This window comes from Sander vitreus, chromosome 17 (assembly GCF_031162955.1).
Source record: "Sander vitreus isolate 19-12246 chromosome 17, sanVit1, whole genome shotgun sequence".
NCBI lineage: Eukaryota > Metazoa > Chordata > Actinopteri > Perciformes > Percidae > Sander > Sander vitreus.
Genome location: NC_135871.1, coordinates 16,152,277 through 16,179,264, shown reverse-complemented (window position 1 = coordinate 16,179,264; position 26,988 = coordinate 16,152,277). Strand labels below are relative to the sequence as shown.

At 38.5% G+C, this 26,988-nt stretch overlaps 1 protein-coding gene across 1 annotated transcript in view; it reads left to right on the top strand.

Annotated features, from left to right (window-relative positions):
- Positions 1 to 26,988, top strand: part of hpse2 (heparanase 2) — a 53,615-nt gene that overhangs the window by 10,561 nt on the left and 16,066 nt on the right. Inside the window, exons 4-6 of the mRNA XM_078273256.1 lie at positions 18,999 to 19,172; positions 20,723 to 20,894; positions 24,095 to 24,142. Coding sequence (XP_078129382.1) covers positions 18,999 to 19,172; positions 20,723 to 20,894; positions 24,095 to 24,142 — 394 coding nt within the window. The remainder of the gene's footprint in view (positions 1 to 18,998; positions 19,173 to 20,722; positions 20,895 to 24,094; positions 24,143 to 26,988) is intronic.

Genomic DNA, 26,988 nt, shown 5'->3' with positions numbered 1-26,988 from the left:
TTATCCTCTTTCTTTAATATCATGTTCAAATATATTCTGTAAGGAAGAAGTAGAATTATTTCTTCAACATATCCCTTATCTCCTTTGTTTAAAATTCCCTCAGTGAATATGCCCACACACTCACTTGCAAGGTGTGAATTGTGATGGATTCAGTTTTTGGTGTTGCAGCTGCCTCAGTACCCCGTTCATCTCCAGCTCACTGCTGAATGCAGATTTATGAGAATTTCTCCTGCCAAGTTTCACACTGTAACACTGCAGTACAGCCAGTTGCCATCACGGCAGATAATGGATATAATCTGCTTTGATTTGTTGATATCCATAATGATAATATTGGATATGAGCAGTCATTGTGGATCTTGGAAAGTAAAGTGGTAAAATAAAGAACATTAAAGATTGTGTGTGTGTTTTTACATATTACGGATTGCCCCGACTGTTTGCTTTACTGTACTTTTTAAAGGAAAGAACCTGGAAACCTGCTGTGCTGTACTGCCAACAACTGAGTGAATCAAAACTCATAAATCTGCCTTAAACAGAATGCCCATGGTTTCTATACAAATACATAACACGTTGGAACATCATCAAATACATACAGTGATTGGAAACAGTGGTTCCAAACAATGAGTTATTCAACAGAGATTTTCTTGTCTCTGACATGTCCACACAGTTACGTGAAGTAAAATGAATATTTACCAAGGTTTTGTATTAATCTCACAAATTAGTAATTCAATATTAATGTAATGTCCTTCTTTCTATTTTAGCATTTTTTATTATCTTTGCTTCCATAATTTAGTCAATTTTAACTAAACAATTGTGTATATATTAAGTCAATGTTTAATTTATTTGAGATGCAAGAGTCATTCTAAAATTTCCCTTGGGATGAATAAAGTATCTGTCTATCTATCTATCTATCTAGTTTTTATCACATTCTTTCCTGTTTAAATAATTGACAAAGAGAAAAGGAACAGGAGGAGATATGCAATGGGTCTTTGGTCAGACGTGAAAAGAGATTGCTGATACAAACGGCAAACTGAAGTAAAACTAAGACAAGCCTAGGAATCCATGAAAATACCAAGTTGACCTTTAAACGAGCTAGGCTTGCCATTGCAAATTGGCTTCGGTCTCTGCTCAGTTTGGTTTTAGGGTTTCATAGCAAATTATTTTTCGGCATTAGGCCTAGATTAAATGATGACAACAATCAAAACACTGATGACCATAGACTGCCGTGAAAAATTTCCAAACAGGCGGGTGGCACAAACCAAGCACAACAAATTGAAATCTGGTGGAGGAACACCAAAGACAATGGCTACCTAAGTCTGACCGTCGGCGCCATCTGGCAGCTACTGAACAAAACAAACGCTTACGTACAAAACAATGAAATTCTTATAACCCCAACATAGTACATTTGAACATGAAATCATGAAAACTTCATCATTTGCACAGTTGAGCTAAGTCTGCGCTATATCAATCTATTGCTTAAATTGTATCTCATCTGCAGATATTCATCTGTGTGAAACAAGACATGCTCATTTGTTTTTGTGTATTAATTCAAAACCATCTTTGCAACTAAACTTCCCTGCAGTAAAGTGCATTTGTGGTTTTCAAAGATTCAGTTTGCTTTATTTGTCCTCTCGGCCACCATGTGCATCTGTTTAGCACAGTTATGTTTAAAGTCCTGTTCGCTTTTAAGTGCATCTCTAATAAGAATCATTCCTTAAATAACTTGTATGATTAGATTACTCATGTTCAAGTACTCAGAGAAAAGGTTTGGACCCAGAATTAATCTCTGCGGTGCACTACAGTTTCACACTTGGGGGCTTTTTACAATGTAACACAAAGTAGTAGTAGTAGTAGTATCTAAGTAGTATTTTCAGACAAGAGCTCTGTCAGAACATGAATACGATAAATCACATGACCTTATATCCTGCCTGTGTTTGGCTGAATTTATTACATGCATTTATTTTGTCTTACCTGTCAGTTTACAATTATCAGCAGTGATATAAGCTCAGTGTGACAAACTCTTGATTGCCATATTGCCTGCTGTTTTCCCTTACTCTTTTCACATGGCCTGCACAGATCCAGAAGTGTCTGTTTTTCCTTCATCGAAAGAATACCTAGAGTGTTTAAATCATGGATGGACATAACGTGTAATTCCATGTGTTTGCAATATGCCTCGAGACAAGTGCCAGCAACCTGCAAACGAATGTCATTTTAATAGCCTGATGCATGGGAAATGTTTGAAAGCAGTCCTTCCTCTTCTATGATTGTTTGGCATGACATCCAACCTCCACATTTTTCCTCAGAACTCTAGAAAACATACGTTTTGTGTCAAATTTCAAGTCATGGCACAGTGTTCTTGACTGCTCTGAACCAGTTCGTACCAATGGGATGGACCTGTAGCAGGAATGCTGGTACCTCGTGTGTGTGTGTGTGTGTGTGTGTTTCAGTTTTGTATGGGTCCAGATGAAGCTGTTATCCTGAGGGGAAACATGCCGCCTTAATTACCAGCGAGACACATTTTATTTCCTTAATTTGACTCTCAGGCTGTCATCCGTTATTTATGAGATTGCTGCCCTGTGTGTGTGTGTGTGTGTGTGTGTGTGTGTTTGTGTGTGTGTGTGTGTGTGTGTGTGTGTGCCTGTCCATATGTATTCATTGTGTGTAAAGTTTGTAATGAATGTAGGGGCTAGGAAGCTGTAACCACTGTTTAGGGATGTGATTTGACCTAGTGTTTAAGAATGTTACGCTAATGTTTCTTCTTTCAACTACTTACACTGGAATTTAACACACTCATTAGCGTCACATAAATGTTTGCAGCATTTCTGCATGCGTGTGGTGTGGGTGGGTGTTCAAGGAGTCTCCTTTTCCTTGTAGTGAGAGAATACAGTGTAGTAGTCATCATCATCAGTAATTATCAGAAGAGTTCAGTACATTTAGCATGAATAGAATAATAAAAATATTTTTATATTATATATCTCTGCATATAGAACTTTTTCTCTGACTAAGATTCACTTAGGGATGTTTTCTCTGCACTCCTAACGCTTTCCTTGTAACCCCGTCTCTTAGAAATTAAGGGTATATAATACTAATTTGCAACAGCAAATTTGTTCAGTAAGAAACGTAATGTCACATAAATTCTTTTTTTTTTTTATCAAATGTGCATTTGTAATGCATGTATATGCAAAGTCGCAAAATGTATCTGAGCTTAACATTATCGGGATATGTACTTTGCGTCCTTCCTCTTTCTTCACCATAATCTGTTCCTCATCTAGTTTATATCCAGCATGGTAGCTTCGCTTACGTTTTTTGTCATAGTTTGAACAATTTGTTTTCATCAAATACATTGTTTCTTTCTTCTCCTTTAAATCATTTCCCTGAATGTGTGAGTTTGCCTACTTAATGAGGAAATGCAGTGTTCAGCACCAGGGACATTAATCTCACTGGTAAAGCCCCCCTCCCCTCATATATTACTGTAAACTCCAGAAAATGTTGCTTGCATAAGACTTTGGCATGTTTCTATTCTGGCCACTTGTGAATCCTCTTTAATTCTTCTCTTTTTTCCACTTGGAGCATATGGCTTGTGGGATTGTGTTGGACCTTGTCAGGGGCCATCTATCACTCCATGGTGTCCTGCTGAGTTGGAGATTCAAAGTGTGGCTCTCAGCCCTCAAAATTGGAAAAACAAGAGCGAGAGGGAACAAAGTTAGAGAGAGAGGGAAGGGAAAGGGGGATTGAAGGAGTGAGAAGTTAAATAACAGCAACATACATGGGGGGGGGGAACGGAGGTGTAAAAAGAGCAAAGAAAGAACAAAATATGAAGATGAGTAAAACATTTTTCCTCATATAAGACCAACAAAGACTGTTTTCAGTTTTTTTTCTGAACCGATATTTTTACCTTCCCAGCCAGCTCTGGCAGTTCAGACCCATCGACCTAGTCGACACCTGAGGTGTAAAACTGTGCCTTCAAGGTTGAGCAAAGCTATAAGTGCTCAGGGTTCAGTAGCTTCACACTAAGTAGACTCGCCAACAGCCTCAGAGCACAAATAACATCTTCAGAGCTCTCTTAAGAAAACATCTTAAAAAAAAAAGGGCGTTTCCAAAAAACTTTCACAAGCCACTAACTTTGAAATTTGCGTCAATTTCTGGTAAACTCAAACAGATGGAACACAGAACAGTGCATGTTTCAAATATAAAAAGTGCATATTTCTAAATGTGACTGACTACTTTTATTGTTTTTGGTGTATTTATATTTCAATAGATACAAAATATTCTCGGTTGCATTTATATCAAATCTGATTTTCTCTTTTTTTTTTATTTTTTTTTTTTATTGACAAAACCAACAACATACAAAACTCTCATAGGGGAAAGAAAATATCCATGAGTAGATCCAATACAAATATTGTCAATGTACAAGTAAGAATTACCTAAGCAAAAAAAGACAAAATCAAAACAAAAAAGGGAATTACTTAAAAATTCATAAGTGGAGAAAATAAAATCAACATTTAGGAGCGGCATACAAGAGAATAAATCTGATTTTCTCTAACACTGTATTAAACAGCTTTTACATTGTTCTCTATGTAAAATCAACAAAGAAAGAAACCCTCAATAATTGACAAAACATGTCCTTCCTTGTTGAAGGGATGTGAAAAAAACTAAAGCTCTACCTGCTCCAGAGGCATCGCTTCTGGCTGTGACTGACCTCTGACCCCACACATAAAACGATAACATGTATGTGCCTCAGAGGGATTTCTGAAGAAGCTACTCCATCATTATTCTGTGTGTGAGATGGTGTCTGAAGAGCTCTGAAAACAGCTGTATGTTACAACTGAAAGAGGTGTTTTTGTCCTCTAGTATCTGCTGTGTCACCATAGGGTCTTGGGTCTTGAAGATGGTAAGATAGCTAGAGATTCAGACAGAATATTAATGAGGTGAGGATTGATGACAGATGGAAAAGAGTGGCCTTAATAATGCCGCAGTAACCTGTATGTTCTTCACCAAAGCTGCATTTAAGCTCAAATGAAGGACAAGAACATTTTTCCTCCACTAACTAAAATCGGTGCCTCACGAGTCATGTTTTTTGTCGAGCGAATTTTAAACAAACTTTTAAAATGTCGCAAATAAGAAAAAAGAAAAGAAAACGTGAGTTAGAAGCGTTTCCATCAACTGGTTTAGAGCAAATAAACTAGACTACGCAAAGCGTAGTTTCGTCACAAGTTGACGTTACGCATTGTTGTAGATTGCAGACCGGTTTGCTAAATCAAAGAGTTTAGAAACTACGTTTTTTGGCTAAATGGAGAGAGGTAGCATTGTACAAGTTGGCCACTGTGCAGAATACAGGGTTGTGGCAGAGACATTTGGTGTCAGTAAGACAACCGTACACCGCTGTGTGCAGGGCCATGCGATTCAAGCGGTTGAACCAATTCTTCAATTTACCCGACGAGCACCATCTCCTGACACATCTGCACGGCTTCTTTGTTGGCACTGGGTGATCTGTTACAGAACCATATTGGTTCAGTGTTTTGCACATAATTGCACATAAGTTCTACATTTAGTGAATGCTGCTGCTCATAATGAAGTGCTTCTGATTCAAAAAGATCATGATCAATATGCATTATTCAGTCTGGCAAAACGACTATTTGGCAGTTTGCAAATCGAACAAATTAACACATTTATTCTCTCAAATTCCTGTCATGCAACATGCAAGATCATACACAGGAAGCACATAGCTAACTAGTGAGAAAAGCTGCATACATTATCTCAAATAATGCACACGGGGGAGATACTGAGTCTAATTACCTGTAAGCTTCATCAGCAGGTATTAAGCTCATGAATTGTATTCTTGCTCACCCCCAACAATAAACTTGTAATGCATCTGTATAGAAAACTAGGCAAGGACCTCATATCTCCTTTACGAAATGTAAACCCTACAGGTGCCCAGCTACCTTCCAAAACAATGATTCACTGCAGACTTTGTCAAACAAGCATCCAAATAACAAACAACCCTGGTATCCAAATAACATAATCCACAGTTCCAGGAAAAATCTGAAATGTAAAGTCTTAAAGTGAAACTGACCTTGTGGCAGACATGTCTCCTTTTTTTGTTTTGCTTTTCTGTTTGCTTTAAAAGATACTGATTATAGGTAGTAACTGATTACAGTGCGGCTTTTTATTTACACTTGTTTGTGTCAGATGAAAACAATCTTGTAAACTGAAGGGAGATACGCATGATGTGCTCTGTGTTTTTTGTTTGGTCAGACAGTGTTGAATAGGTCTTTAAGTCAGAACCCACACCTCTGTCAGAGCCTGGGTATTTGTTTGTAAATCTTAAAAAGTAAGAAGAAACTGAACACATATGGAAGCCAGTTTAGGCTTGGCTGTTAGGATGGTAACCCACTTTTACTGAGATAAACAACAGATAGCGGTTTGGCTACATCTGAAGATCAGTCACCTCCGAAATGTTTATTAGCTCATTAGAGGGTAATGGAAGCTTAATGTTAGATGTGTGACCAAATTGTTTTCTTTCTCATTTGCCAAAGTTTCTCTTTGTTTCTCTTTGTTTCTGTTTTTGTTAATTGGTTTAAGTATCCAGTAATTGGTGCCTTGGGTTTTTATTTGGAGATTTTATTAGATGCCGGCTGATGTATGGTTACAAGATGACAGAGAAAATATGTAAACTATTTTATGGGCTTTCATCACTTAAGCAGTGCAACACATATAAAACATATTACATATGTGTCTTAACTGTAATATACAGCTGTTTATGTGTTGTAAAGACATAAAGAAGATAGGAAGAAAGGATGGAAGAAGGAAAGAAATAACTGGACAAGACTCATGACTGGTACTCATGCACTGAGGGACCTCTTAATAGCTGGTTGCCCTCCAAGTGCTTTTGTTCTGAAACTCTGTTGTGTGCGACACAGCGCTATGTTATTGAAGGAATTTTATGAGTGCGTAAGTGTGTAATGAAATTTTCCTTGGTCAGAGGAGTGAAGCACGGAAAGGAAAAGTGGAATTGAATTTTCTATGGTATTTTCCTCAGACCTGCATTCCCTAAGGGAATGTACAGGACTGCTTGCAGTGGCCCAGGCAAGAGGAGGCCAAGTGAAACCTTTCCCTGAGATTTTGAACCTCTGCTTTGAATGGCAGGAGCTGACACCTCTAACCAGGAGCAGATGTTTGGCTTGGCTTGACTTGGCTTGGCTTGCCCTGGTCCTTCCCGGGGTCTGATGAAGCCAGTATGCCCCACTCGCAATGCTAATAGCCTGGCTCTCCATCACTTGTTCTCTCCTTGGTGAACTCCACTGCCTTCAAAACAGAAGAGAGCCAAGCCAAGGAGAACTCCTGCACATTCACACCAACATCAGCATCTCAACACTAAAGTGATAATGTTGTAGTGTTGGACAACTAATGGATTTATCATAATTTTCTTCTAAGTCTATTGTGAGCTACTGTTGTGTAGCGTTCAGGTGTAATTCAACCAGGAGTTTCAAAATAAGAGATGTTTTGCAGCAGGCACACTCTGGCAAAGTACATCACATTTTGCAAGTTACATTTCGGAAAATAAGAGTGAATCAAAATGAAAAACAAGTAAAATGTTTTTGTAATAGCATAAAAACGTATTTGCTTTCAGACTTACATTTGTCAAGGGTGACCTAAGTAGCAAATGAGTGCTCTCTAATCCAAGGTCTTCATACACATTTATTTATAAATGATAATGAAACTCAGAGAGCACCATTATATAAAAATGTTGACTAATCCACAGGGTTAAGGTGATTCAGATGTTTTGTTTATTTGTTGTAAACAAATTGAATACAGTTCTCTCCTGTGTTAAACGGTGTCCGATAGTAGACATTGAAGATATTACAGGACACTTTGCCTTTTCATCTTCTAAAACGTCTGAGGTTCTTATCCTCCCAACATGAAACATTTTTTAAATCCTCCAAATGTAACCTAAACATCTTACTCTTACCAGATGTGAACCAGTTCATCTGCACTGATTTAAAACCCTTTAAAAATGGTATCTCAGTCTGTATAAACAGGCTCATACATACATATTCCTGGTGTCACCTACAATTCTTTTGTTTACTCCTTTTACAAACTTGCCAAATGTCCATGTTACACTTGTAGTCTGTGCTTTAGTCAGATAGCTAATTATTGTGCTTCATTTTCAGCATTGCCAAGTGATATTTTGTATCTTATCACCACAAACATAAGGAGATACATTATTATACAGTAACTTCCCACCCTCAGTGCAGATTGATCCAAACTACTGTGGAATGTTAACAAATACAGAACCACCATAATCATACCATTAATCTTGGATTTTTTTTCTATATAACTTTTTGAAAAAAACGTGTAATCTAACAAAAAAGCACTACATTGGTATTATTGGTTCAACATTTTTAAGAGGGGGGGGGTTCATGGGAACATTATTGTCTAAATTGTGCAAAAACAAATCAATGAAACAAATACTGTGTTTATTCAGATATATGAACTTGCAGTAACGATTTGACAGATCAGTTTATTTTTGTATGTTTCCCACAGTGGGTGTAAATGGATTGGTATTTGTTTGTTTATTTTTTTGCTTTCAAACCTTTTAGCATACAGTATGGTTTTTGCATCAATTGAAAGCATCACCACAAAGCACTGAAGCACAATGTGATTTTTCCAAACATCTAAGCACACTAATTGACCAAAACACAATAATTAAAACAAATCAAAATCTCACTTGCGTGCAAACCTCTGCCAACATGTTTTAGTGAAGATGGAAAGCACAAATGGTGAAACAAAAATGTTTCAAATGTGGAAATGGACTCAGATTCTTATAATGCAGCTTTATGTGCTCGACAGACACGATCAGGAAAACTCAGCAGGCGCACAAGACTGACGAAGACAGTTTTGAGACTTTGGGAGATATTTGTTAAGGTGAATGGTCCCATTCTCTGTCTCCATAAACATATGGCAGGAATATCCATCACGGTGCTGGGACGAATCGCAGCTTTGTCTTAACGTATTCCTGCAGAAACTCAAATGGGACTTAAAAGTTAAGAGTTATTGGAAGAGAAACTGTCGGACTGGCTGAGGCATGTGCCCCCTGTAGTGTGGCCTATACTGGCCAGCATTTTGGAGAGGATTGATGTGATTTATTTTTCTTTTTCTTTTTGCATGAGCTGCATTGCTGTAGCACCAAATCATTATTTTACCACCGTGATGATAAAGTAATAGGGTCACTTAAAATGAAAGTTCACTAATTTAAAGCCTTCAAAACTTTTCTTTTGATTGCAAAATTAGCGGCTTTGCATTGATAGTTCAAGCTTTTACAAGGATTTATTGCATTGCAGATGCATCAGAAAAATGAGAATTTCAAATGAGTTATAAATTAAGTATAGTTAAATATAAAAATCTGGCTATTTTACATGTCAAGGGACCGTGCATATACATTTTTTCCTTGGCTTAAACCCATTGGGAAACGTTTGGTCACGTTTGGTTTAACATGTATTATCAGAGAATAACTATGAAATTATTACATACATTTATAAAATAGCATTCCATCATTCATTCAATTTAATTTAATTAGGTAATTATAAGTCATTATATTTAAATTACAAAATAACAAATAGCTTAAGTAGTCAGTGTGGTCAATGCACTACATAGTAGCATTCCTATAAACATTGTGTAACTTTTCCCATCATCTGATATTATAAATGTATAATTATATATACAACTGTTGTAATGCTAACTGGTGATTCTGTAACTGTTTAATCTGGCTCTGCTTGGTTAGCTGAAGAAAGAACCTTCAGTTTAACTGAAGCATAAGTAATGTGTGTAGATATGGTATGAGAGTGGAAGATGATTGCTGTGATTATGGTGATTATTCTAGTAGTGAAAGGGAGTCTGGGATACCATGTGTTTGCTTTGCTGCCCTGCTTGAGATCTGATCTTTATAACCCTCATCCATCACATGGCCTGGGATCAAAGATACCCTACTTGAGCTGGGAATGTAGCAGATGTCCTAAATACCCTATAAACAAATTGTTTGCCAGTCTTACGATTTTTGAACATGATGAATTTCAAGGTGTTAAAAGAGCCATTTGTTAAGAACCTAAACATGTTTTTTCCTGTGGATCATTAATCAGTGATCTGCACTGCGTTTTGCAGCCTAAGCAGGTGTTTCGTGGGAAGGCCTGCAGATATTGTTTTAAATCCAAACTCTTTGATGGTTCAGGGGCAGTGAAGCCCTGGGCTACTCGCCCTCTTGTTTCACTCTGTTTGCCCACAGGAGTCTTGTTTCTCTGCAATTACGGAGCAATCAGAGCTCAATTACAGCATCGGCAGAGGTGTGTGATGAGATGGCTAAACGGATTAGAGGTGGAAGCTTTACAACTGCCATCTTTGAAGGCGACTGTCACTAATCTCTGGTAGTAAAAATGTTAGGTGTGGCTCTCGCTTCCCTATCTTTAATGGCTCTACCTTAAACAAAGCAACATTGTCTGACAAACAAATCACATTTTATGTGTTCAAAGAGATGCTGCGAATACAGAACTACTAAGAGGACTTCAGGCTGTTCTTTTACATGTATATGGCCTACAATATATTTTTCTTATTAAGAGTTTGAGAGCCTTCTCTTTACATCAAGTTTAGCCTGTAACGTTGTTGAAAAGCTTAAAAGCTTGCTTAAAAATGACGCTGATGAGATTGTTGAGAGTGAACCAAAGGACTAAAGTCCAAAGCAAAACAATGAGCTGAAAGATGCTATATAGCTCTGTAAAGCTGAGAGGAACTGCAGAGTTGGTGATAATTATTTGTGGGTTCGTCCTTATGACCATGACATTATGTCCTGTCATTTAATCCATTGTTGACATCATATATAAATAGGTGCAGCTTTAAAAACAAATTCAGTTTAAATGGTAAATGGTGTAGTCCTTATTCTTCAGCACCACTGCTAACAAAATACTGTCTCATCTCCATTGTGCTGGCTGGTGCATAGGACAGCAACAAAGTCCAGAAATGAAGAGAAGTCTCAAACGGGTGCAATAATGTTTATTGCCGCTCTTCCAGCACCGTGAAACTAAAAGGATATGATACAAATAAGAGCAAGTAAATAAACTACAAATAAAGTGCATGGGGTTATGCAAAATATTAACTGGATGTCCATCCATCCATCCATCCATCTTCATCCGCTTATCCGGGGTCGGGTTAACTGGATGTTCAAATGATAAATACAATGGGCTACAATAAAGCTAATGTTCACATTAAATTCACAAGTTGCTGACCCGTATTAACAAACTCATAACCCAAGAAACATTGCAAATATCATTTAACACTTTGCATTACAAGTTCACTTGAATAACTGATGACCTTTTTTTGTTAACTTCCTTTCAATAATTACATGATATGACTGTAACTTTCAAAATCGCTTCGACAGAGATTTGTTTGCCTTAGATAGACATGAACCTTTAGTTGGATTCACAAGTTACTAAACAGCCTGTCAGTTTATAATAACAGGATGATTCATAAACGGGCTCCTTCTCCTTTGGATGTGTTTGGTTGTGGTTTGTAGGTAGCTGCATAATGCAAACAAAGTGAAGATACAACATGGTGATGTTTCTCTCCTGGGAAACTTCCACTCACCTTGTTTCTTTACAAGCCAAACACAGTGAGGTCATTAGAATCTAAAAAGCGTACTTTTCTCATTAGGGAGTGATAGACGGTGAGCATTGCCAAACAGATGTGAAAACCACTCACACCCCATACGCATTTCCCTCACACCCTGTTCCCCTAACAAGTGGTTTGCGTTACATGGCTCAAAGCCAAAGAAAGGCAGTTGATGTTATTTTGTCCACTTCTCTGTCTTTGATTTGTTGTCTACTGCAGTCTGTTGCCTAGTCTGAAGCACACACACACACACACACACACACACATACTTATAATGCTTGCCTAGCTGCTAGCATGGCACGCCCTCATACTCTGCTTCTGACTGAGTAGTAGTCCTTACCTAGGTACTGCGCATGTGCGACTCCCAACAAATATTGAACAGAAGTGTGATGTCTCACTCTGTAGCTAAAACGGAGAGCTCAACACACAGGGTGAAAAGAGGAGCTACAGCAATGTGCAGTAAATCAAAAATTGTGTTTTTTGAATATTAAACGATGTAAACCTATTCTGATATAACCTCTAAATACAATTATGAACCTGAAAATGAGCATAATATGAGCACTTTAACATACCACTCATCTTACTCACCAGCTCTGTCGACTTGCTCTGCATCTCCTTACACTGGGTACACAGAAGAGGGCCACACGCAAGTCTAGTCACAGCAAATTCAGAGATTGAGGTAATCTCTCTCTCACACTCTTGTTTCCACACGCGCGCGCGCACACACACACACACACACACACACACACACACACACACACGGGTCCCCCTTTACTAACAGAATTGAAAACAGGTGCCCATCACATATCTAGCGTTCTTCCAAAATACAAAAGTGGTTTGACCTGAATGGTTTCGCTGGAGTGGAGCCATCCTGTATGAAAGAAGAGTCCATGTGGAGATGTATGTGTGTAAACATGGAGGCGTTGGGTTCTGTGCAACACGCTGGTGGAGCAGCACAGACTCACAATATATTGAAACCACATTTCTCCCTCTGCGCAACCCTAACATGCAGTGTCAAGTTAACATCAGGATAAGTCGCAGATACACCATGTGAACATACCAAACCACCGCATTGAATTGCTTTTGATATAGTGTCTGTAACAGTATACTGGTCTGGCTTTGACCGATATGGATGAGTGATCAAACTGCATTGATAGCAGTTCTTAAACTTTTGACGATCTTTTTAAAAAATTGCAAATTGGAAATGTCAATCTTGAGATGACCTTCAGTCACAGTGTCTTTTTGTGCAGCCACAGAGGATCTGGTTAGTGTAAAAAGGAACTGGGCCAATGAGAAACAGAAGGCAGAAAGTTGCTAGACGAATCAATGGAGCTGCTGGAGGAAAGGGATTGAAGCCATGATGGAGGAGCTGATGATAAATGTGCCACACAGTTAAATTCCAAGTGTTTCATGACAGGTTAAGCTGTTTGTCTGCAACCGCATGTTCACGTGGTGTGTGTTAAGTATAAATGTAAAATTACTCTTCAAATCATCTGGTAAAACCTTACATAATGTCATCAACAATTGTTCCAAGCATGTTGAGAACAATTTGATTGATGGACAGTCTGAGATTATCCGTTTACGCCATGCTTTCCCCACCTAGGTCACAATGCACATTTAATGTCTGCGCGTGTTTTACTGCCCGCTTCAAGATGACATAATGTGAGTTGTTACAGCTGACAGAGAAAATCACAAGCATATATGCTCTTAAATATGGGAACAGTGAAATGGTGTTGTGTCATGGACATGTCTTTTTATGTCAATCACAATTTTAATCAACAATGAATGACATTTAAGGTAATTATCGCAAAAGTCCGTATTTTGAGTTATGTTTTGAGCAGTGTGTGAGTGACTGTGGACACATGCATTGTAAGAGCTCTGGAAGCTTGACTGCAACATGTGCATCTTCAGATATGGAAAAACACATTGTATCCATAAACAGGAGAAAAAAAAGGCTCAGAATTAATTTCTCTAAACAGCCTTCTCCCCTGTCTGCACATGTCTCTTGAGGATTCGGTTTTGATTTGGCTTTAAAAGCAAGCCAGAACTGTGTGTGTGTGTGTGTGTGTGTGTGTGTGTGTGGATCGTTCCTGACTTAGGCTACCTTCAGGGACATATTTTAGACTAAAGACCAGTTAATTGGGGACAAAAGATGCGTCCCCAATTGGGGAAGAAGCTGATTTTTGAGTCAGTGGTTAAGGTTAGGGTAAGGGTTAGTCTCCAGGAAATAAATTTAAGTTTATGTAATGTCCCCAAAAGTAACCTAAGTAAACGTGTGTGTGTGTTCGCGTACGTGTGTGTTTGTGCATGTGTGTGTACTTGTATGTTCCAGACTGACTTTGATGGGACTAAACATGCAGTAAGCTGCATCTGGCAGCAAGTCATTATATTTCTATATTTGAATGAAACCAGAGACAGAAAACTAAGTTTTTGCTTTGCTGCCTATTTTCTTTGCTAAGTCAAAACTGATGGGGAGTGTAGGAATATATCCACATTTCTAAACTTAGATTTTAAAGTCCAAGACTAGAATTGTTTTCACAAATCATCTGAATTAGAATTTGAGGGGGGAAGTGTAAGAAGATGCTGTTTGTTCCCTCTGCATAGCTGTAGGTTGCGTTCACTTTCCTCTCAGTGCACAGGGATATTTCACTAAAGCAAGCTTGGATGGATGCCAGTTGAATTATTAATGTAATTTGCGCTTACAGCTAAACCTGGCCGAGAGCAGGTTTAAGATGACTAAGCCCGACTTATTCCCTCTCATTAATTAAGAACTGTACGCTATTTCTGTTGACTGATCAAATAGAATATGTATTTTATAAATGTAGACTTAAATATATTTTTCTTTAATTCAAGAAATCCCTTTTATGTAAATACTTTTATATAAATACTTTTATTTCTGTTGTAAATAGAAAATCTTAAATTCAAGCCCCTTACATTTTAGTTTAAGCATTTAAGCAATCTTTACAAATGAGGTACATTCCATGCCACAGTAGATTAAGAAGAAGCCATTAAGAACTGACTTTATAGCAAGGTAAAAAACTAATCCCTGACAAAAAAAGATCTTTCTTCAAATATTTAATTTTTAAATGTTTGGCCTGCCTCCCTTTTTTCTGGCAACATTGTGAAATTAAATATAAATGTGTGAAATCTAAGTGGACCGATGCAGTTGATTTACAACACAGCATTAGGGCACAGGGTTTTACTGTGGTTTACTGTCTGTAACAATTTTAAAATGTGTTGACCTCTTCTCAACCTGCTTTTCATAACTTAGTTAAGTGAAGCCTTTTTTCAATCTGAAGACTTTCCAAAGATCCCCAAAGCAGGTCTGTCTCATAATAAAAAACAGCACGCAATTGAGGTTATACAGTATGATATAATTAAATAATTCTTGCAGCTTAAAAAAATCTGATCATAATTTAAAACTGCACCAGAAGAAACTGTCATGTAAAAATACACCTGTCTTGTCCGATGACAGACTAAATGTGCAGCTACAGAGAAAAGACTTATTTCATTGGAAACTTCAGATGGGTGTCTGGTTCATGTGGCTGGTATACAAACCAGCAAACACTGTTTGTGTGAGTGCATACAGGCCCAGTGTACATAGACCTATGTGTACCTCAGTGTTTGAGGGAATATGCAGAACTGCAGAAATGAGGCATAGCACTGACTGATGCTGCCGGCCTCTCTGCTTCACAGAACTGGCTTTTCTATCAGATAGACAGCTTGACAATATCCAGACCCCACTCTTTCCGCTGCACACAAACACACAATGGCACGCCAACACACAGGCACATACACACACATGCATGCACACACTGTTTTTCTGGGTTTGTTCTGCTTGTTTCTGGTGGGACTGTTTGTAAGATAAAAGGGAAGTTTGTAGCTGAGTGAGTACAGTAAAGTCTGACCTCTTAGACAGGCTTTCATTGTGTTATGTGTAATTGTGAATGTTGAGACCAGTTTTAAAACATATCACAACATAAGAAACTCATTCTTAAAAAAAACAGCAAACTGAATAATGATGTTCAAAAAAGAAGAAAGGTCTAATGCACTCTTCGGGCAAAAAGTTTAAAAGCCTTTATTTAGATTGCTATTTCACCATGAAATTACTTGTACATGTTGTAAAATAGAGGTTAGTAACAACCCACGCGTAGCGACACAAACAGCCTTCTTCAGGGTGAAAAATGATGTTGACTCAGAGATTAGTCAATGTTATTGGGATGAGCACCATTTATTACTGGCTTGATACTTCAAACAGACGTAAAGGCAATTTTATGTTGGATTAATTGTCTGTCTGTGTTTGTGAAACACTAGATCATTTGGGAGTTATTGTCCAATAACATTAAGTGCTGTTATTTCACTCTAAATTCACCATTTGCCACAATATTTAATTGAATCATGCTACATTTCTCCTTTTCTGCATTACACAGATGTGATAATAATAGCTCACATACACAAAGACACACACGGTATGTGTGCATGTGCATACACACACAGATTCAGAGTGTCTTGGTAATGTCATTACTTTCGTCTGACTGAGATCACAGATTTGTAGCTTCAGGGCTTTCTAGTGTCTGCATAGGAGCTCTTTCATGTTTGGCCTCAGTGATCTGCAGATTTCCTGACACCAGGGTGAATCAATCTACCCAGCATCCTTTACTCTTTGGAATAAAGCATATGATGCCCTGCTCTTGTCAGGCGATAAACGAGAGCTCGGCTACGTAGGCCAGTAAAACTATACTTCCTCTTCGGGCTAGTAGCTGTTGTTGTAAGTGCATTAAAATAATAGACTGTTCCCAGGGAATTTTACTACTGTTTGTCCTGTTTCCCTAGAGTTAGACAATTTCTTGACTAGCTGTAGCTTAGCTTAAGTATGTACCAGCTCCTCTGAGTAATAGGAAGAGCTAAAAGTGATGTCTTCAAATGTCTTGTTTTGTCCAAACAAATGCCCAAATTCCAAAGATATTCAATTTACTGCTGCCATTTGAGAAGCTTCCACCAGAGGATGTGAACCTTTTTTTTCACTAGTTTCGTTTTAATAATGACTTAAACAATTAATTATCAAAATAGTTGCTGATTAGCTTTCTGTTGCGCGACTAACTGATTAATTATCTCATCATTTCAGCTCCATCTACTACATATAACAATTGGTGTATAGCCTAGCCAACAAAAAAATGAAATCATTTAACTTCTGATCCACTTTCTGCTTACAAGCACTACCTTTGACCTCATCATTCAACATACCTTGAAGTTGCAAAGACAGAACAAAGCTCGCTATGAGTTTGTCTGCCGCTGGTTATCAATAGTAACATTCTCCAGAAACCAAACACATAAACATGTAGTACATATACGTATTTACTTACATACCGCTTTTAAAAACACCTTCTAGCAGAGAAACAATATTTTAAGCTACTTGGGGCATCTCATGATGCCTTTATGATGTGTGTGCAGGGCTGCTAGCTGTGTCTTGGAGCGAGGCTGGTCGCTTTCTGCTCAGATCTCAGGTGAGGAAAGGCCTGGAATCACTCATCCTGACAGCCACATCTGGCGTTACTTTTTCTGTCCTGCTGCCCTCAACTCTGCTCCTGCAAACAGACACCACTCTAATTTAACCACAGAGGAAAGGAGTTATGATAATAGCAGTTATGATAATAACGTTTTTGGTGGTTGTTAATGAGATGGAGAACAGACAGTTTACACAAGAGACATGCACTCCCAAAGAGTGCTGTGTGTAATACAACCATTGTTACTGCTGGCATTTTCTTTTGTTTTCAGGCTTTGTCCTGCCATTGCTGGAAAGCGAATGAATGCCAGGTGCAACAAGCAATCTTTCTGTTCTCTCTATTTGCTCCGTGGATTATACATAACCGCTCTATTGGAAATAAAGGCTTACAGTAAATGCTGAATAAAAAACCACATTTGCACTGAAGCTTGACTGAATAAGCATTGTTCAGTGTTCCAATGTATTCTGACTCTGACTTAAAGCCAGACATTTGTATCTCTCACATCCATTTATTAAATATAATATTAGAGAAACTTGCACCTTTCACATGACTGTAACAGCTCGACATGTATCCAGATGAATAACCTCACATGCACCCTGGTCTGCTCTGCTTTTGTCTTCATTCCACGTTGTCAAGCTCAGCTGGTGCCAAACAAGACAGCGGAGGGCAAATTCTAGCCTGAACCAGACCGGCCCCCAGTTTTCATCTGTTTCCTGTTGTATCTAGGAAGTAAGGGTCAAATGTCAGGGTAATATTTACGTTAATGGAACGACTCTAAACTGATTAAATTTCAAAACAAGAGCCTGAGGTATCCAGGAGCGGCCTGCAGTCTTACATTAAAATATAAACAAACACTTTTGGTACTCATGTCACCATATGCCAGCATCTGTGGTAGGGCCCTCCTCCGATACTGCCTAGTGAGAAAAATGTGCTTTGATGGAGACAGCAGACATAAACGTGAGTGAGTAGTCAGCCGCAGAGAGACAGAACGTTCCTGTGATCGCAGCTTTGAGGAGTGAATCACCGCAGGAGTCCATGATGGGAAAGTCAGTCTTTCTGGATTCTCACTGAATGTTGCTAAAGAAGAGACTCTGCTGTCTTGTGTATAAAATGGACACACATGCACAAACACAAAGTTCAGTACCTGGCACACGACAACTAATTGCAGAATAAATCCCAGCTGTAGTTCAAAGTTTATCCAAAATGCAGTATGCAAAATTCCCATTCACAATACCGCTGAGAAATGTAATCTTATTGTATACGTTACAATTTACTGAGGTTGAACATTTTAAAAGAAGCCACCCTTTTTTTAAGAGTCGCATGAGAAAGAGCTTGTTTGTTTAAATAGACAAATCCAATGTTTTTCCAAAGCCTTTTTTCATTTGGTGATCTACAACTGTTTTACTTTTTCTCAGCATTGAGAACCTGTAGTGTTTTATAACATATTGTTTATCAGTTTTTAGCCAGACATGTTGCGTGAGCAAATTGTTCATGTGACAATAACAATATTTCTGTTTTAGATATTGTGCACAGTACCACAATCACAATAAAACCAGGACTTTTAGTTTGTACTCAAAATTGAAAACCCTAGTATTTGTCTGTTTGTATTATCTTTAGTTCCACTACAAAAAAACAGACATAGCTGCAAATATAGGTGGTTATGGTACCAAGTACATCAATCGAGTTTCAGGTACGGTTGTTGCGCGATGGAAGGGGATTCCTATAGTACATGGACATGCAAATCTGTAGATCAATGAGTTCCACATGGTCTCCATTGTGTTCATGTGATTCCAGTTGCGTTAAAAGAATCAAAGTTACAACTGCTTTGTGGGTTTCTCCCAGCCAGGTCTTTAGACAAACTGTACAACTTTGCCGACTGTGCTGGTCTGCACCTGATCCTGGGGCTCAATGCGCTGCACAGAAACCCAGACAACTCCTGGAACACCTCCTCCACCCTGAGCCTCCTCAAGTACGGCGCTGGCAAGAAGTACAACATCTCTTGGGAGCTGGGCAACGGTCAGTACAGCTACACACCACATGATGCCTTTTAGGCCAGGGCAATATATCGATTTTATGTCGACATCGTTATATGAGACTAGATATCGACGTACATTTTGGATATTGTGATATGACACAAGTGTTGTCTTTTCATGGTTTGATGGGTCGGCATTACAGTAAAGTGATGTAATCACTGAATTCTGAATTTACCAGACTGTTCTAGCTGTTCTGTTATTTGCCTTTACACACTTAGTCATTGTATCCACATTATTGATGAATAATGATCTAAAATGTCATTGTGTGCATTTTTTGTGAAAGCACCAAAAGTCAACCTACAATATCGCAGCAATATCGTCATCGTTGAATTTGGTCAAAAATATCGTGATATTTGATTTTCTTCATATCACCCAGCTCTACTGCCTACTAAATAACATAATAGGCTACAGTATTAAATAAAAAGAAAGTTCTGTCTTCAGCTGTTTTTTTTTCTACAACATGTGAGGTGTTCCTGTAGCTTACAGGAAACCCTTACACTCAGAAACATTGAATAAATACTTCAACAACTTGTACATGTCATCTCTAATACATAGGTAACATTATTTCAATGAAGGACTTTCACTTTTAATAAAGGATTAGTCTAAAAAAGTAAATTTTTAAAGTCCAGAATACAAGTTGTTTTTTCCACTTAAACTGCTATGTGAACGCTGTTTCACATTTTGTTCATTTAACATCTACTGGTTATAACAGCTTCGATAAAGACATTATTTAGATAGTGAGTTGTTGTAGTGAGAGTCTAGCAGTTTAAGGGTTAAAGCGAGGGTTCATTTAGGGATGAAAGGAACTGCTAGTCCGCATGTCATCCTAACCATCTGTGTTCCTGTAGAGCTCCAGTGCACACAGAGCCCTGTGTTTCCCTGCTGCACATCACTCCATATTTTCATTTCATCTGCAATAAATCTTACAATAGAAACTTTTATTTTTGCCTAAGCCTAAAAGCACCATAGAAAATCCATTAATTTAACCATGTGAAAATTTTAGTGAGGACTTAAACCATAGAAAAAGTAATCTACTTGAACACATTGTTCGAGTAAATCATCCAGGAGGTTGAATGAAAAGGTGAGCCTTTGAAATGTGCTAATATATTCTCCTTATAGTTTTAAGGAATACAGCACAGACACAGCTATACACACACAAAACCGACATATTGAAATATTTTGTTTTACAGCTCAAACACAACCTGGTACAGATCACAATGATCTTCATTAGAGTGGTAAAAGAGCAGTAGGCCTGTAAAAGTTTAGTTTTCCTCCGTTTGAGGAAACTAGCTCCCTCACTCTGAGTCACTGATTCTGCAAGGCCACCCTGTGTGCTTGGACCATTCGCCTGATACTGAGTCCATCTGTCTGTATTACTGCGAATTGCCCAATTATCCCTTTTTCTACTGGCTGTTGGAGCAAGATCAGACTACTACAACAACAACAACAACAACAATATTCTCCTTCTCCTCCCCACTGTTGCTTTGTAAACTCTATGTCTCTAGCTCAGTGTACTGCATCTCCTCTTCGCAGAGCCTAATGCCTACCGCAGCATGGTAGGTCGTGCGGTCAACAGCACCCAGTTGGCTCAAGACTACACCAAGCTGCGGACCCTGCTGCAGTCTGTGCGCTACTACCACCGAGCTCACCTCTACGGCCCCAATGCAGGACGACCCAGGAAGAATGCAATCCTGCTGCTGGATGGGTGAGTCAGCAAGTAAAACATTGATTGTGCAGGATTCCTGTCCTTGTTAGGCTATCCTGCTGGGAAAGGTTTAAGGTAGTGGAAAATATGCTGCAGTGGTTTGGGACTTTTACAGAGCTTTACTGTGTTTAATGCTCACACACATACACACACATTTAGGTAGTGTTCAGTGTTTATGGATTTCCACTCTGCAGGTTTCAGTGTCTCAGCTCCAGTTATACTATGTCAACCTAAATAAAGTGTCATCTGATTAATAACGTGACGGCGCAATGTCCCACCTGCTGGTTTTACCCAGAAGCTCTACCAGCTTCGGTCTGACTCTGATGGCTTATCTAACTGCCCTCTCTCAACTGCAACCTGTCCCCTTGTAATATCATACTTTATAGTCATACCTTTACTGCAGAAAAAGGCCATATAGGCAGCTTTGTATTCTGCTTAAGTCAAGTCAGTAATTCTTTACTGTTTAGTTTTTTAGATTAACTTCTTATCTTCTGGGCTGATTTCATTCACGTCAGGCAAACCAACTTGAGACATTAAACTTGCTGTACTGATAACCTTGCTTTGACAAAGTTATATTATTTCCAGTTGATAAGGTAGTTTCTTGTTCATGCTTTCAAGGCATTCGAGAGGTTAGTCTCCTGCCAACAAACATCGCGTTCACGTCATGTTGTGTTTTTTGGAAAATAAAACACAGAAGGCAAACAATACACATTACCAACATAAAAATCATTTATTGAAATTTTTTTTAATTTGGACAGTCCAATATTGATGGGCAATCAACTATAGAGTGAACCAAAATTGTCTGCATGTAACACAAGCCCCTAATTCTACCCTGATCATATTAAATCTAACCACAACCCTCAGATTAACTGTTTACCAGACAGTGAATGTAGGTATGCAGGCTACTTTTGGATGTTACTTAGTCACTGCCTTAGTTTGTTAAACTCCTTTCAGGCAAAAATGCTTTCTCAGTTCTGTTGACCTCTGTTGAGGGCATCTCTCAAACATATTCATCACTTCCAAAAAAGTTAAGCCTTTCTGAGCTTTTTTGTCTTTTGAAATGGAAACAAACTTGACTAAAATGGATGCATCAGTGGCCCTGTATAACAAACACACATTGAAAATCATTAATAAACATTTACAAAATGTCCTTATATCGACTTACATTATAATGTGTTGTAAACAATGTATGACATGTTTATACATTGTTTTTAAATGCTATAGAGGGCATAACCAAATAAGTAAATTTAAAGATTAAGTACCTCATTCAGATGTTCAGTGTGTAATATACCTAAGTTAAAGTTTCATATACATGACAATGTTGATAAAATTGCATATGGATTTGCTCTTAGCCATTGTTGAATAAATACAGATGAAACACTGCTATACATTTTACGATTTTTGGGTAAACAGGTGAGTTGGCAACCATCAACATTAAACTTTCTGTTCTGGGTGGCTATAATTAATGCTCTACACAGGTATCAAGACAAGTAGAAGTGAAAGAGGTGGAATATACAGCTCTGGCTTTAACTGTCATTGTTAAATACATGGGGAACAGCATTCCTTTGAACCAAAATAGAGTCCATAAAGTTAAAATAATGCGTGCTAAAATTGTGTGTGCGTGTTTGCAAGTGCGTGTGCAAATACGTACGCAGGAACAGTTTAATGTCTCAGTATATTTCAGCCTGAATCTGTCTGCAGCTCCTCTCTGCAACCACACACATTTTGACAGGTAGTTGGAAGACAGAGGAGAAAGGGGGAAAAAAAATGATATGGGTCTCCCTCCTCTATGTGCTTGAGCTACTTACATCAGTGAAACCATTAGGTACTGCTGTTTATCTCATCGAGTACTGACAGATCAAATTTATTCAGGAAAAAAAGTGGCGTGCTTGTGTGTGTCGATGTGTGTATGTGTACTGTACAGTTCAGACTGATTGATGAGCAGTGGACTCAAAGGAAAGGGAGGATGCAGGAGATGAGTGGTGAGAAGAGGAGGAGGAGTGAGCGGATGAAGAGGAGAGAGCTGGAGTATCCGCAGGTCACGGGTGACACATTTAATGACGGGGTGATTCTTGTGTGTTTGACACTGTTACGAGGGGGTGGCTCTTGTGTTTGACAGCCCAACTACTCTGCTGCTCTCAGGAAATAAGATGAATTAGACACTGAGCTGCTCAACAATCCAAATATCAGAGCTGGACAGACTAAACAAGCCAGAGCTGTGAAAGTTTAGAGACACACATTTGGGCATGTCTGACAAGCTGTTACCCCCAAATATGGAGAGATATGGGTCAGGTAGGCGAGGAAAAAAAAAACACACACACACACACACACACACACCCATCATTGACATAATGCATTCCCTAGCCCCTTACCTTAACCATCACAACTAAATGCCTAACCTTAACCCTTACCCTCACCCTAACCATAACCTAATTCTATCCCTAATCCTACAACCAAGTCTTAACCCTCAAACAGCCCTTTAAACTTGTGGGGTCCAGCATTTTGGCCCCACAAAGCTGTCGGGACCCCACAAGTATACTGGACTCCCGGTTTTTGGACCCCACGAATATTGTTAAACAAGCCCACACACACACACACACACACACAGATGCAAATGCTCAAGGAGAGGAAGGCAGACAGCAGGAGGGACTGTGTATATGTTGAGTTTGTGTTTGTGTTCAGGAGTTTGTATTTAACTAACTAAAAGCAAACTGCAGGTTTAGTACTGTTTACTGTTTTATAAAACTAGTAGAGATTTAAACTGATTTACCATCTTACCTAAATCACTTAAAGTGAACTTAATAGAATTAACACTACAAATTAGTCCTGTAACTATACTGTTCATATCAAGAGTTATTTTGCTCGATATAAACTAAATAAATATTCACTTCCTGGTTCAACATGAAGCTACCATACTAGTTGTTTTAGACAGTTGAAATGACATTTTACATTTCTGGTGAATTTACCTTTGCTTGCACTTTCCAAATCATTTTGGGGCATACTAGCTTGAACCCTGTCTGCCTGCCTGTATTAGCAAGGTTCTTGCAATGCCACATCCCCAGGTATTAGCAGTTAAGTTGGTGGGTAAAATATTATAAAATTAATGGCCATAACTGTCAAAATAAATTTATAAAAAAAATACATTATGTTTGAAGAAAAGTTGGCACTCAGGTAAAGATAACTATTTTTCTGTGTTCCAGGTTCATGAAGAATGCTGGCTCTGTTGTAGATGCAGTTACGTGGCAACAGTAGGTATTTTACCCTTTTTTTCTATTTTATTATTTTGTTCGTAGAAAACCCCACAATCCTCTTAAACAGTAGACTACTCACTTAACTAACCATAAATTGAACAGCAGGTTGTGTTTTTGTACCTTTATCACCACAGTGTGTGTGCAGCAGCCAGTATTAACCATTAATAACACTGTTACTGAGAGAGACTGTTGCATAATGTGAAGAGTTTATCCTGTAAATGGAAAAACGGGAACAAGTCTCTGTGTGTGTGTGTGTGTGTGTGTGTGTGTGTGTGTGTGTTAATTTGTAACACCTGTCACATTTGTCTATTGCACATCCTGTAGGAATGCTTACAGCTATATCAATGGTTTGATCTTTTCCCTCATGTTTTAGCAGAATCTCTTTACAAACGTGTTAAACTTGCACAAAAAGACATCCACTGTAAGCTCAGACAAACCCTGCGTGACTGAGTGAGTGGTCATTAAGGTGAAGGTCAGGTCTAATTAGGAGAAATTAGAAGAAACGGAAGGAGGCAGGGCTGTCAGTAAGGCTTAGAAAAACACCACCCACACTGTTAAAATCAAACCATATGCTCTGGCGCATTTGCCCTATCAATTAGCCCGTTTTACACTAGAGATCCAGATTCCAGTCTAACCAGCCTGTGTGACAGCAACTCTGACCTCTACAAAAGAAGCCAAACGTATAAAAGTGGAGACCACTCATTAACACGTCTACGACACAGGTTTTACTCCACTGCAGCTGGCTCAAGTTGTTTTGAATCAAGCGTAGTAGGTTGGAAACGCAGTGTTCACTACCAACTAGAGAATCATATGGATTTGTTAGTGAGTGTGTGTCTGCCTGTGGCTGAAGGTCAGATGTGTTCTGTTGGGCTGATGAAACACGGTGGTTATGTAGTGAAATAGTTCTGTACCCCCAGATCATTAAACATTATGTGGTTTTGCTTATGTTATGACGTTTTTTTCACAACATTGTACTGTAGTTTGACATTTTGCAGTATCTTGTCTCAGTTACTGCTTTTTTGCATTTTTGGATTCACAAAACATGATCAGTATATGTACTGTAGTCATTCTCTTTCTGTCTCTTTTTCCATCTTTCTGCTATATTAGGTTTTCTTTCACTTCATAGAAAGAATGTGCCCATTTTTTCCAAAGATGTTTGCATGGTTGTCTGGATGCACACATTCTTTTTTGTTTTCTTTTCAGAACACTTTAACCCTAACCCAGGTATTTTTTACGTAAATTAAAGGGTTAATTTACCCAAATTATGGAAAAACAGTTTCTCACTTCAGGCCTACCTCAAGTGGTATGTATCTATGCAGTGCAGACTGTTTTGATTTAATTTGCTCAGGATTTGAGATATCAACTCTGTGATTTCTTCCTTTCATTTGTGGTGCACTCACCACATACTCTGGATAATTCATAGACCTCACTGTGAACCGTTGGCTCTGTGTCATGTGGATTATCCAGGCTAACTAGGACATTGTGTCTGGAAAGACATGTTCCTGTTGAATTTTTTTCAAATGTCAATTCTTTAACTATTTGGCAATATTGGTCGGTCTACCTTTTTGGTCCAGATTGACATATCTCAACAACTATTTTTTAACTTTTTACAGACATTTATTGGCCCCAGGGGGATGAATCTTTGGTGATCCTCTGAGTTTTTCTTTAGCTGCTCAATGAGGTTGACATTTGTGGTTTTATATGTCTTCACAGCTATAGGGTGGATTTACCTGTACAATTTAGCACAGACATCCATGTCCACCTCAAGATACATTGTAATAACTTTTGTGATCCCTGCTGTAATTTCTAGCACCGTCAGGTCAAAATGAAATGTTGCCCAATACTTCAGTTTATGACCAAATATCTGCAAAACTAATGCCATTCCCATCAGCCTCATCTGTGCTTTCTGTTTTGTGCTAATAATCTAATGTTAGCATGCTAAACTAAGATGGTGAACAAGATTAACGTTAAGTGCAAAACATTGTGTGTGGGCTGTAACTTTTTGTCAGAGCTGTAAGCACCATAAACACAAATCCATTGTATTGGGGTGTTGGCAAAAATCTCAGGTATGAACATCTCCAACCAGTGCAAGTAAAACCACAACTCTGCATGATTGGATACCATTAGACGCAAGTGATAAAATATGCGTAAGGTCGTTGACAGATTCTTTAATCAAACACCCAACTATAACACTCACATCCTCTAACCTTAACTTATTGAACATATTATGCCTTACCTAATGGGCTGCTGCATGGTGAGAATGGTGAATTAAGCCAGTCAAAAGTGTGTGACCAGACAGCTGCCAGTTCTAGCTGTGAAAATATGAGCAAGAAAAGTGAACGAGACAAATGTACGATTAGCTGTTTAGATGTCCCTGAGCAACACCATTAATGTGAGCCCTAATTGTTCCAGCACGGGGGTATTAGTGGTGTGAACATCTGAATGTGAAACAAGCAAGCAAAAACGCCCTGCTAAACTCGTTAATAATGAAGTGATGAAAGGTACGATTTAATGACCCTTGCTTTAGAAAATGAACACTTTTTGTATTAAGCACTGGGGCCTGAAAGTAAGTCAGAAGTATTTATATATAACCATCAGCTACACGGTCACATTTCAAACGGGCCAGTATGACACATTATACCCACATATGTCTTGGTACTGCCCAGACATCATGGTGCATTGGTTATTTACAGCTGAGGGGAGAAAAAAGATATGTTAACGATTTGTGATCTTTCCAGTCTGAAAATCACAGTGGGACTGTAAATTCACTGATGGCATTCCTGAGGGAAGCTACGTATCCTTAAACTGTTATGTCATGATTGATTTCATGATAACCTGCTGGT